At 56.6% G+C, this 12,584-nt stretch overlaps 5 protein-coding genes across 5 annotated transcripts; 3 read left to right on the top strand and 2 right to left on the bottom strand.

Annotated features, from left to right (window-relative positions):
- Positions 1 to 724: 724 nt before the first annotated feature.
- On the top strand, positions 725 to 1,360 carry ISF_05098 (hypothetical protein; the record flags this gene model as incomplete). The annotated part of the gene is made up of 1 exon (XM_018848703.1): positions 725 to 1,360. The coding sequence occupies one exon, from the start codon at positions 725 to 727 to the stop codon at positions 1,358 to 1,360; it is 636 nt and encodes a 211-aa protein (XP_018703839.1).
- Positions 1,361 to 2,266: 906 nt separating this feature from the next.
- ISF_05097 (Amidase) lies at positions 2,267 to 4,335 on the top strand (the record flags this gene model as incomplete). Its single annotated transcript, XM_018848702.1, has 5 exons — positions 2,267 to 2,409; positions 2,507 to 2,609; positions 2,668 to 3,160; positions 3,212 to 3,228; positions 3,286 to 4,335. The coding sequence occupies 5 exons, from the start codon at positions 2,267 to 2,269 to the stop codon at positions 4,333 to 4,335; spliced, it is 1,806 nt and encodes a 601-aa protein (XP_018703838.1).
- A 197-nt stretch (positions 4,336 to 4,532) lies between these two features.
- ISF_05096 (hypothetical protein) lies at positions 4,533 to 5,464 on the bottom strand (the record flags this gene model as incomplete). Its single annotated transcript, XM_018848701.1, has 4 exons — positions 4,533 to 4,703; positions 4,774 to 4,946; positions 5,020 to 5,202; positions 5,422 to 5,464. 4 exons carry the CDS (start codon positions 5,462 to 5,464, stop codon positions 4,533 to 4,535), a joined length of 570 nt encoding a protein of 189 aa, XP_018703837.1.
- Positions 5,465 to 6,529: 1,065 nt separating this feature from the next.
- ISF_05095 (fungal specific transcription factor) lies at positions 6,530 to 9,180 on the top strand (the record flags this gene model as incomplete). The annotated part of the gene is made up of 4 exons (XM_018848700.1): positions 6,530 to 6,621; positions 6,681 to 7,447; positions 7,522 to 7,556; positions 7,633 to 9,180. The coding sequence occupies 4 exons, from the start codon at positions 6,530 to 6,532 to the stop codon at positions 9,178 to 9,180; spliced, it is 2,442 nt and encodes an 813-aa protein (XP_018703836.1).
- A 573-nt stretch (positions 9,181 to 9,753) lies between these two features.
- ISF_05094 (Cutinase palindrome-binding protein) lies at positions 9,754 to 11,357 on the bottom strand (the record flags this gene model as incomplete). Its single annotated transcript, XM_018848699.1, has 2 exons — positions 9,754 to 9,911; positions 9,986 to 11,357. The coding sequence occupies 2 exons, from the start codon at positions 11,355 to 11,357 to the stop codon at positions 9,754 to 9,756; spliced, it is 1,530 nt and encodes a 509-aa protein (XP_018703835.1).
- Between the last annotated feature and the right edge of the window lie 1,227 nt (positions 11,358 to 12,584).

Here is a 12,584-nt window from a genome sequence, read left to right as displayed (position 1 = left end):
GAGTGGCTTTTTTGGTCCTTTCAAGCCAAGCTACTCTGGATTATTGGTACGCGTCTGAAGTGCAGCGGTGATGAGGCAAAGTCGGGAGAAGAGATGGGATGACCCATCGGGAACGGGCTCGGACATGCTCGCCGTGTCAGCCGCAAAAGATGCGCGCGGCATTGGCAAAGAATCTATAACGGGCGCTGGCCTCGGAGGTCTCAATCTTGTTCTAGAATACCGTTCTTTTGGAAAAGTAGTCAGCGAGAAGTTTGTAGCGGCGCAACCTGAGACTTGTAGGAAGTCCGTTGGGCGGGCGCGCGATACGAGCGTCATCACCCCGCAACGTGCGCACTACGACGATTCTGAGACCTGCCAGCCACGTGGGATGTAATCGAAACATAAACTTCATGCGGTTGCCCGCAATGCAATCACACATTGCCACGCCTCAATCATGCAGCTGTGAGTGCTGGTGGTGTCGCAAGAACCTCCAAGTGACATGAGACACAGGCGATTCTGGTAATACCGTTTTGTACGGAGTTGCCAAAATTTGCAGATACTCTTTCCATGCAATGTTGATATACCTCTTGAAGATCATAGTCGTTGAGTATATATATAGTCCCCTTTGCTTGACTTTGTTAATGAGCTGTAGTATAAACCAACATCCTCTTTCTACATCTCCTCACTTATTTCCACGTTTTCTTACTCATTTCCATATTTCCTTGTTTACTAAACTTGCTACACAATGAAGTTCTCAGTGACTCTTGCTGTTTTTACTGGATTCGTCGCGGCTGGTCCCGTGGCGAGGAGAGCTCCGGCAAAATCTACCGGCCGCAACTATGAATTGTCCAAAACGAAGAGAGCCTTCGGCGACTTTGGCGGCAGCTCTGGTCGAGGTTCTCAGGGAGGCTTCGGCGGTGCCGTCCCGGAGACTGACCCGGATGCCTTTCTCAGCCCCTTCACTGGCCTTGGCGACCCCTCGACCTTGCGCCCAGTGGGACAGAAGAGACAAGACTTCCCCCAAGGCCTGCTTGGACCAGACTTTGATGACGACGAGTTCTCGAGCTCCCAGGGAGGCTTCGGCGGTGCCGTCCCGGAGACTGACCCGGACGCCTTTCTCAGCCCCTTCACTGGCCTTGGCGACCCCTCGACCTTGCGTCCAGTGGGACAGAAGAGACAAGACTTCCCTCAAGGCCTGCTTGGACCGGACTTTAATGACGATGATTTCCAGGTTAACGACCTTCTTCCTTTTGACCGGCCGCAGGGACAGGACCCCGAGGAAGTTTTACACCAGAATGGACTTGTCGACCCTTCGAAGCTTCCTCCGTTGACTGATGAGCAGAGCGCGAGGCTTGCCTCTCTTGGCCTGGCCCGCCATTAGAGTGCGCGACAAATGGACCGCCGACTCGCCATCAGACTTGGATGCCGACTGGAAATGGTGGAATGATGGCTTTGCGGATTGAAGTTGCGGAGTCTCGGAACAGTTGGCTATGAGACGGCACGGCGGCTATTATGGCAAGTTCAAAGGGGCTCGTAGGGCGGGTTTAAAAAGAAAAGGTGGCTGGTTGTTACTGGCTAGGTAGCCTCTGTTCGGGACAGAATCAACTGTAAACAGGATTGTTGATTACGGGTATGCTCAAGGTATCTTGCATGCAGTTAGAAGTCGCGAAATAGAGAGGTTCACCAATCCAACGTTTGCCCATTTGAAGTGCGAGTAAGGCTACCAAGAGACATCTTGAAAGGGAGCAAAAATTACGGGGCCAACATCAGATGGATTTTCTACGAGCGAACAATTGATAGTTGCCTCACTACCTACTGTACATACATAGGTACCTAATTTTAACCCAACCACAGCCCGGACCGTTCGTAGAGATCAGACTTTCAACAGTAACTACCTACATACGTACATACATACATACATACCTAGGGTACTATGTATGTATGTATGTAGGTACATAGGTGACTTATTAGAGCTATTCTCCTTTGTACCTCGGTGCCTAGGTAAACTCGCAATAAATTACCCGTACCAGTAACTGCAGGGGTGGATCGCATCACAGAACGGATTAGCCCGCTACGTTAGTGCTGTACTAACCAGCTACAGTACAGTACATACAGCACATACGTACGGCTGCAGGCTCCAGGCCGGTTCCCCGACCGACGCGCCAGGGTCCTCTCGCTCGATGGCTCAGCCAAGAAAAGGGTTCCCTACGCCAGCCAAGCATCCCCAGATCTCACCCTGCGCCTTCTTCCAAGCTGTCCCATCAATTGATACCCCCAAAACTTCACGATGCCTTCCGACAAGTCCCTCCCGCCGCCAAAGGGCTTCCTGTCCTACCCAGATGCCCAAGAGGTCCGCTCGCCCAAGTATCAGCCGCGCAAGGACGCCAATCCCGTCCTCTCCGGTCTGCCACTCGTCATCGCCTCGAGCCTGTATGTCTGCGCGTCATCCCCTCCTCCAAATGTCTACATGTCCCGTACCGTCGATGAATTGACTGACTCACGCACGCGCAAACGCCGTCGCCGCCAGTCTAACTCACTCTTCCTTCCTGGCCAAGATCTTCTACAACAACGCGGGCTTGCAAAAGATAAAGGACCTGCCTTTCCTCGATGAGGTCCCATACACCTTTCATGTGAGCATTTTTGTGCGATGAAAACTGTTGTTGACCCATTGTCTCACCGAATTCGCAGCCTCTTGTAATTCCACTGGGCGATAATGCCCGCATGATCGAGCTGGGCGAAGCGCAGCTCAGCCCCAAAAACAGAGGAGACGCCCATCATTATACCGCCAGCGACTACCACGCCATGTACAAGTCTGGCCAAGTCACCCCCCTGCAAGTTGCACAGACTCTCCTGTCTCTCACCAGCAAATACGCCAAGGAGTCTTGCGTCTACCAAGATGCTTGGGCCGACTCCCACGGTGCCGATCAGCTCGCCCTCGACGCAGCCAAGGCGTCAACCGACCGATGGGCCGCCGGCACCCCTCTCGGCATATTGGATGGTGTTCCGATTGGCGTCAAGGACGATCTCTCAGTCAAAGGCTACATTGACCACGACGGCATGGCCTACAAGAAGGGCGTTGCCTACTTTAAACCGGCGGAGGAGACCGTATGGCCGGTCCATGCCCTTCAAGATGCCGGAGCGGTCGTCATTGGAAAGAATAGAATGCATGAGCTGGGATCAGGTAAGGCTCCGTGAACGCTTCTTTACCTTGGTGTGCTAACAGCTTCTGCAGACACGAATGGCTTAAATGTGAGTCTGGGCCGACATGCACTTGGATGATAGTGAAGGAGCTAACAAACAGCACAGCCTCTCCAAGGCACACCGACGAATCACCTTAACAATCAGTACTACCCTGGTGGCTCATCATCCGGCGCCGGCTCTTCCCTTGGCGCGGGAGTCATTCCCATCGCCGTGGGGACCGACGCCGGCGGTAGCGTGCGCTTCCCAGCCGTCTACAACGGCGTGTACGGCCTGAAGCCGACCCATCACCGCACCCTCGAGATGAACAGCACCATGTGCGTGACCGGCCCCATGGCTGCCAACGTGGCCGACCTGACCATTGCCTACCGCATCATGTCGCAGCCGGACCCCAAGACGTCCATGCAAAGCAAGTTTGCCGTGTCGCGGCCGCCCGCCGCCGGCAGCAAGAAGTACATTGGCGTCGACCGCGCCTGGTGGGCCGCATCCGACCCCCGCGTCGTCGCCGCCTGCGACAAGGCCTTGAAGCACTTCACCGCGCAGGGCTACGATCTGGTGGACATCACCATCCCGTACGTTGACGAGGCGCAGACGGCGCACGGCGGCGTGACCATCTCCGAGATGACCGAGGCCGCGCGGCGCCGCGGCGGCGACGGCACGCACTGGACGAGCCTCATCGGCCCCGTCAACCGGCTGGTGCTCGCGCTGGGCCTCGAGACCAACGCGGCGGACCTCCTCAAGCACAACTCGATGCGGACGCTGCTCATGCGCCACATGGCCTGGCTCTTCCAGACGTACCCGGGCCTGCTGGTGCTGACGCCGACGGCGCCGTTCCTGGGCTGGGAGAAGCGGCCCGGGCACGCCAAGCACGGCGTTAGCGACGGCGACAAGACCTTCCTGAGCATGATCTACGTCTTCCTGGCCAACATGACGGGATTGCCCGCGGTGACGGCGCCGGTCGCGTTCGTCGAGCCGGACCGCGGCGAGGGCAAGGTGTGCGTCGGCATGATGGCGACGGGCGAATGGGGCGCCGAGGAGGCGCTGCTCGCGTGGGCGGCCGACGCGGAGACGTACCTGCACGAGGTCTACCCGGACGGCCGCAGGAGGCCTGAAACTTGGGTCGACGTACTGGGTCTGGCTGCCAAGCAGGCGGTATAGAGTAGGTCGTGCCCGCAGTGAAGCGGAAACGTACAAACCAAACTTGTCCGGTAACTACACCAATCTGTCTTTTTTTTTGTCACAGCAGTTTTTCTTTCACGTGTTGAGAAATTTGACGTCGAACCATAATCTTAATATATTTTCTTGTTTGGATATGCCCGGTCGAGTACGGCGTACGCCATCACTTTGTCGTCCGCTTATTTGATGAACTGCGAGGCCATGTTGGCGAGGCCGCCGAGGCCGCCGCCGCTCTGCTGCATCTGAGACTTGAAGTAGAGCTTCATGGCGACCTCGGCGGCCTTTTGGATGACGGAGCTCTTCTCGGCGCCGTTGGCGACGCTGCCGTCGGCGGCCTTGGAGTCGAACAGCTACATGTGGTGGGTGTGTGGTTAGCCTCTTTGCATTCCCACGGGGCAGAGACGGGGAGGGGGGATTTACCTTGCTGGCTTCGCCCATAGCGAGGCTGACAAAGTCGTTCTTGTTGCCGCCCTCTTCCTTGCCGCCAGAGGTGAACTTCTTGAGGGCCTGCATGGCAGCGGCGGTGCCCATGGCGTTGACGCTGGTGTTGTTGTCGCCCTTGTTGTAGACCTGGTCGTGCTTGTCGGCGGCGTCTAGGAAAGAGAGGGTTAATTGTAAGGTTCCGGCTGGATGTGGTGTCAGTTGCGGGGGGGAGGAAAAAAATACCCTTCTCGTCGACGTCACCGTTCTTCAAGTCATCTTCCTTGTGGGTGAGGGAGCTGAGGACACTGGTGAAGAGATCGCTGTTGCCACCACCCTGGTTGTTGCTGCTACTACTGCTGTTGTTGTTGTTGTTGTTGTTGTTGTTGTTGTTGTTGTTGTTGTTGTTGCTGCCGCCGTTGTTGCTGTCTGGAAGATTTAATCGATTAGTTTATTTCTGATGCTCTTCTCTGTCACCCGCATTTATTCCTTTTTTTTTAATTCCCTTTTCATAGAGATGAAATCGCATCGACACCGTAGAGTGTCTGCCATGGAAAAGAAACCGGGGTCTCGGGGGGCGGCCGCTAAGCGAGGGGCCGTCGGCCGATGAGGGGTAGTGATGAAGCTTCCCGAGCTCTGTCGACTTACTCTTAGCAAGAAAGTCCTTGCCGGCGCTGAGGAGGGAATCCATTTTGATTGGTAGTAGAGGGTATCAAATGAACAAGGAGTAGCAAATTTCCAAGGTAACTGAATGAATGCGTTGGGCTGTCTAAAGATGAGGGAAGAGAGGAGCAAGCAAGTAGGACGAGAAGAGGAGGGGAGGAGGGGCACTTATTCAATGAGCTGGCCATGACGAGGCTAATTTCAGATCTCCCTAGGTACCTCGGAGCAGCATGGACACGTCTCTGTGCATCATAGCTCGTCCCCTGAGCTGCTGAAAAAAATAAACGACCCAGTTCTTAGGTAGCTATGTATGTACCTACCTATGGAGCAGCTTGGCAGCACTACGCAGGGGAGAAGGGAGGCTACGCAATGGGCGAATGGGCGGGGTGGTTTCTCAGTCGTACCACTCATATCGGCTTGTTGCAACTCTGTGGCCAATGACGGAGATATTTGGAGCGCTTTGTGTTAGCTGTAGCTGGGGCAGGGTGTGAGAGGGGAGGGAGAGGGGAGATGCGATGGAGAAGAGAGCTGTGAGGACCACCAGCAAAGAGGCAGCAGGGGCCTGCTGTGATTGTTGATGGAGAAGCAGCCGGCGAAGGAAGGCTTTACGAAGGGCGGACATTTTGTGTCAATTTTGTGCCATCAGCGTGCAAGCCAAGAGGCACTATAACATTCTGTGTATTTTAGGGCGCTAAAGCCACATGAGACTGACTCTGTTGCTCTGGAAGTAACATGCCCGACGTGGGTTCGCTGCCAAACCTTGGCCCGCCGAAATCTTGAACTAGAACTGCCCATAATAATAGGTAATTATTTTACAGTATGTATCAGGCCGGCCAGCGACCCTCCGACCCTCCGACCCCCCCCCGCCACGTACATTAGTTTATTACATACACCTGCCTGGTAGGGCAGCCTTGCCAATGACGGCATGCGGCTGAGCTTACTCTCTACTCTCACCACATCCCACCTACCGTCCATCACGGGCTGAAAACTTCACCTTGGTCAAAATTTCTATTTCTTCTCCTTCAAACAGAAATAATAGGACAGGCATATATTTTCACGGCCTCGGTACAGCACAAACAGGCCAGGCCCAACCATGTCTACGAATGCAGAAAAGGAGCGGGTTGCCAAGCGGCGCAGGGACAAGGTCCAGCTGTCGTGTAATCTGTGTCGCAAGAGAAAGCAGGTGTTTTTTTCTTGGTCGAGTACATCGAATTATCAGGAGCAAACACTAACCACCCATCCAGACTTCGATGCAATCGCGTGCAGCCCTGCTGGAATTGTTCCTCCCGCGGCCTCGCCTCCTCGTGCGTCTTCCCCGACAACAGCAAGGTCCCTCCTGCACCAGCCACCGCCGCGACCACCACAGCTGCTGGCAGCTTCCAAGACCGCATCAATCACCTCGAGGGCCTTGTCGTGCAGCTCCTCCAGCAGGACCAACGTCCCGACAAGCCCACCGCAGCCGCTCCCCAGCTATGCGCCCGATGCGCCGAGCCTCTAGGAGGCGAGCCTCGCGCTTCCCCCACCACAGCGACGACGACGCCTCCGTCTACGACCTCGCCCCCGCCTCCCGCACCATCCTCCTCCTCCTCTCACGCGCACATCGATGTCGGGAAGCTACAGATTGACAGCGCCAAGAGCGCCTACGTCAGCAGCCCGCACTGGAGCGCCGTCCTCAGCGGCCTCTCGGAACTCAAGAGCTTCTGGCCAGCGGCTGCGACGACTGGCGAACACTACGATGACGACGACGACGGCGACGACAACGATGACTTCTTCCCCGGCGATCAGAGCGACAACCAATACTACGAGGCCGAGACCGACGCCACCAGCCCTCACCAATCGCCCCTACAGCAGATGCCGACGCCGACGCTTGCAACGCACGGCAAGAGGCGATTTCAGCTGCTCTTTGGCGGAAACAGGAAGCAGTCGCTCGACAAGATTCTGCGGGCGATGCCGCCGCGTGATGATGTGGACCGCCTGGTGCTGCTATACTTTAATAACTCGATGCTTCCACGTATGATTTCCGTCTTTGAATCATATATATCTATGACTCCGTTGAGAGACTAACATACATGGTTTCTACTCCAGTCGCCGTCATTCATTCCGGGAGTTTTCTCTCCCAGGTATGGGAACCCAATCCTGCCGTAACGGCTGTCGTCGATCCCCTTCGTCTGGACTAACAATCTGAACGTCTACTAGTATGAGAAATTCTGGAAATCACCCCACGATACGCCAATACTCTGGATCGCCCTACTCTTCGGCATCATCAGCATCGCCAGCCAGACAGAAGCCGCATGGTCCCTCTACGGCTCTTTTCCTCCACCTCCTCACCCGTCTTCCTCCCGCAGTCCTCCTCCCGCTCCATCCCAGCCTCCCGGGCCGCTCTCCTCGCCGTTCCCGCTACAAACACCCCCTTATGTCGACCAGGTCGTCGCGTGCCTCCTCCTCGGCGAGTACACCAAAGGCGGCACCCACGCACTCGAGGCCCTGCTGCATTACCAGTTCATAGAGGTCGCCAGCGCCGCCGACGGTCACGCTGACGCTTGGCTGCTCTCCGGCGTCGTCACCCGCCTCGCCTACCGCATGGGCTACCACCGCGACCCCTCTCACTTTCCGTCCCTTGGTGCCTTCGAAGGCGAAACCCGTCGCCGGCTGTGGATTACCATACACGGCATGGACATCATGGTCTCGGCGCAAATGGGCCTGCCACGCCTCATTAAGGCCGGATCCGCCGACGTCCAGCTGCCGCGCAACCTGCACGACGCCGACCTGGTGCCCGGGTGCGCTGAGCTGCCACCCGAGCGCCCCTGGTCCGATCGCACCCCGACCCTGCACCTCATATCCAAGCATCGCATGTTCGTTGTCATCGGCACTATAACCGACGTCAACATGAGCGTCGGGCCCGAGTGCCCGCCGCTGACCGTCGCGCGCGAGCGGGAGCTGACCGCTCTCATACAGGACACGTACGATGGCTTACCAGAGCAGTGCAAGTTCACCGGCATGCTCGGCTGTGTCGCCGACAGGGCCGCCGACGTCATCCATCGTATCGGCGCTGGCGCGCTGCTGCAAAAGGGACTCATCGCTATCCACTGGCGGCGCATGATGGCGCGCGACGCGCGCGATGAGGCCGAACACCTTCGCGTCGCCGACGTTGACGCCGCCGACGGGGCGTACGCCCGACGCTCGTACGTTGTGTGCATCCGCGCCGCGCTCAGGGTCCTAGGTTACCAGGCCATCATGGAAGGCGAGTCCCGCCCCGGCGGTGCGCTTTTCCCGCAGCGCATCCAGGCATCATCCGTCCTCAAGCACGAGTTCCTCACGAGCACCGTCCTGCTCTGCCGGCACATGTACCGCGTCGTCGCCGGCCCGTTTGGCTCCCCGCTGCTCGAGGCAGTCATGGAGAGTACCAGTAGTGGCAGCTACGGAGCCAGAGGCGATGATTTTGATGGCGCCGACGACGACGACGACGAAACGCTTCTTCCCGAGCCGCAGGTCATCGAAGCGGCACTGCGGCGCTCGCACGGCATCTGGCAAAGGGGAAGCGCTGTATCAGCCGAAGCACGGCGTATCTCGTCCATCCTCGACGCCCTATTTAAGAAGCTCGGCACGACCATGTCTCCGCGTGCTAGCGAACTCGTCTTGACGTCGACCTCGCCGTTTGATGGCATCGATCCAGGCCTTGCCCTGCTAGATGAATTCGGACTTTTGCAGCATTTACAGGGCATGAATGGCTGCTTCGACGTGTAAATCAACCACTTGTCCTCTTTCAGGAACAAACGATTCCCTTTTTTAATTATTTTATTCAAGATACCCAGGCATATGTATAATGATATCCCACTCCATGATTCCCGCTGCTTCCTTCGCGAGCTAGATCGTGTACTGTACCACCACCGCCCAGTCCATAGCTGACATGGCTAAAAAAAAGTTCGAGAAAGAACGACACAGATAAACACATAGGCCGTTATTCGTGTGCGCCGGCCGTCATTTCGTAAACATGCATGAATGCATCCCAGCACTACTCTGGTATAATGTAGCGCCTATGAATGCAGAAAAAGAAAAAGAAGAGAAGAGAGAAACACCAATGCACCGTTTGCAAAAAAAATCAATACGCCAGAATCTTGTCGCTTGTGTAATGGCTTTCGTTTTCCAAAAAAAAAAAAAAGATTATGATATCCCTTTGTTCTATCGCTCGGGGTTTTCGAAGTTGCCCATATTTCAGGGCTGTCGTTGTAGCAGTAATGAATGGGTCGTTCGTTGTTCGTCCGGGAGAGGGAGGGCATGGATTAAAGGACCTGGTGATGATGATTGTGGTCCGTCGTGTCAGCTTGGAGGGCCCAAGTCTGTCGAGAGCGCTGCTTGGGAGCCGCCGTGCATTCTGCTGCGCTTCTTCTCCTTCTTCGCCCAGCGAAGGCCGCAGGCGTTGCAGAGCGTCTTGGGCCCGCTGGGTCCCTTGCGCCATTCGGGAGAGTCGAGCGTGCCTGATTGGTGAAGCAAACCAGTTAGAAGAGATTTCGGGGGCCAGTTAGTATCAGATTGAAAGCTGAAAACTTACCACAGTCGGTGCAGACGTATTCCTCCGACACCTTGAGCTTCTTCTTCTTCTCGCCGAGTCGGCCGTCGCGATCCTTGGGGATCGCGATGCCGGCATCGCCCTTGATCAGCGCGGGGCTGGTGTTTCCTGTCGTGATGCCGTGGCTGCGCTCACCTTCTACGTAGCGCAAGCCGGTGAGCATCTCGATCGTCTCGATGTGGGAGGCTCCCTCGTAGCGCGCCATCTTATCACGCAAAGAGTCCCGCCGACCGGCGACGGATGCCCCCTCCAGATTTTCTCTCGTGAGTGCGCCGTTGAAAATGGCGTGGCCGTCGGACGTGCCCGACATGGGTGTGTCGCCGTTTCCGGGTAGGTGCAGCGGCGTGGAGGACGGGCCGGTAAACTCGGAGGGGGCCATGTTGGAGCCCGGCGCGGACTGGCTCATGGTCTGCGAGAGCTGCTGACGAGACTCGTCGGCGTCCGCCTGCTCCTCGCGCTGCAGCTCGGCGATCCGGCGCTTGAGGCGCTCGTTTTCAATCTTGTGTTCGAGGAAGGAGTCGAGGAGGGCGGCGTTTCGGGTGGGGTACGGGCGCGCGACCATGAAAACGGCCTGGCAAAACGGCGACTGGTTGCTGGGGTTAGGCGCAAACTTTGCGGCGGCGATGTGGGCGTGGCCAACGGCCTCGAAGATGGTGTACCGGCCGTCCTTCTTCTTGAAGCGATAGAAGATGCGCAGCGGGTTGCCGGAGGCGATGGATTCGTTGAGTTCGGAGACAAAGACGCCCTGGTCGTCGGGGTGTATCATGTCCTTGAGGAAGACGTCGCGCAAGTCATCTTCGGCGTAGCCGGCAAGGTCGGCGACGCTGCGGGAGACGAACTTGAGGCGACCGTTGGCATCGAGGATCTGCAGCCAGTCGCGCAACTCCTCGACAATCTTGGCGGGCCAGTTTCGGCGCTTGGTAAACTCGTTGAGGGTGCTCGTGCCGGGGTTGGTGAGTTGCATGGGCTGGGGAGGACCGTCGACCGGGGTCGGGTCTTCTCTGGGCATATTCTCGGGTCCGGTACCGGCGGCGGCAGGCGGGTTGACGGGGTTGGCGTGGCCATTGCCCATCATGGACTCGAGAGCAAAGTCAGGGTTGAAAGCGTCGCCAAGGGACGGGTCGGCAGAGCCAAAGGCACCCATTCCCAGGTCCGAGGTGAACTCGCCAAACAATTGGGCGTCGGCGAAGCGCATGGCCTCGTCGCTGTCAAAGGCGCCGGGGTCCTCAGGGCCGACAGGGGCGGAGGACATGATGACGGGGTGCTGAGAGGCGGAGGCATCAGGGAGGAAGTGTAGGTTCATGTTCTGGAAGGCTGCGTAGCCGTTTGGCGGCGGTGGGTGTCCCTGGGACATGATGGAGGAGCCAGGCGCGCCAGCACTGGCACTGGCATCTGGCAGGCTGGTTCGTCCGGACGCAGCAGTTCCCGGGCGGGCTGGGTGTCACTTTGTGCCAGAGGCGGCGGCGACGATGAGAACAGGCAGCGAACTAGTTAGCGGTTTCTTGACGGCGGCGGCGGATCCGGGATGCAGGGCGGGGTGGTATCTAGATGTCGAAATGTCAAACGGATCGGATCTGCTGGAGACGAGCGGAGAGGGGTCGATGGGCCAGCTCTGGTAGGAAGAAATGATAAGTTGAGAGAAGAAGAAGCAGAAAAAGAAGCCCTCACGAGGCGGATGTGGAGGGGAGGAATACGTCTGGGGAGAGTTGGAATTACCTGGAGCCGCAGACAGCGTTTTCGCAGCGCCTGGTGTGCCTGGTGGTGCTGATGGTACCCTCTTCGGTTCTGTACTAGACACTGCTAGCCGGGGAATGGATGATGGTAAGCGGGTTCGAGGGAGATGGCGGTCGAATGCTACTAGAGGGTCTAGACGGTGTCTATGACTTTGTAATGTGGACGGGACTTTGATGGAGCATAACTCTATCCAAGTAGCCGGGAAGATGGAAGGAACAAGAAGGGAAAATGTCTTCTGAGAATGATGAATGAGTGCTGTGCTGTTGGGATTGCAGGGTTGATGTTCGAGGGTCCAAAAGGCTGTCCGGAGCAAAATGTCCTTTTTTAGTCGCAGTAGTAGGAGTAAAAGTGGACAAATCGTTAACTGTGGCTTTCGTCACAGCCCGGTAATACGAAGATATAATAATGAGTTATCAGTGCAGTGTCCTTGGCGTGCCTATTCCTTTCCGGTGGTGCGCATAATAAGCACAGTGCCGAACCTGCTGGTACCTGTACCGTACGTACATACATACCTACAGTATGTACATATCAGTAACGTGGATACGTGACTGCATGCTTGACACTGCAGGGAATTTCACTGTGGCGCATCGAAATGTCGCTGATTGGCATCCCTTGGCCATCGTCTTCCCTGTCGTCTCCCGCCAATTGCTATCCCGGGCGTCAAGCCTCTCCAGCCACAGCTCCTCCTCGGACCTTCAGCCACTCACCCGCGGTGCCAAACACTCATTTCTCACTTTTCATTTTATGCTGGGGATGGATTCTTTTCAGCTTTTGTCTCTTGCTCTCAACAATTTTTCTACCTTGTGCGTTCTTTCTTTTTTTTTTTTTTTTTTTTTTTTTATTATTC

The sequence above is a fragment of the Cordyceps fumosorosea genome (assembly GCF_001636725.1).
Source record: "Cordyceps fumosorosea ARSEF 2679 chromosome Unknown scaffold_12, whole genome shotgun sequence".
Taxonomy (NCBI): Eukaryota; Fungi; Ascomycota; class Sordariomycetes; order Hypocreales; family Cordycipitaceae; genus Cordyceps; species Cordyceps fumosorosea.
This window is presented reverse-complemented; position numbering and strand designations above follow the sequence as displayed.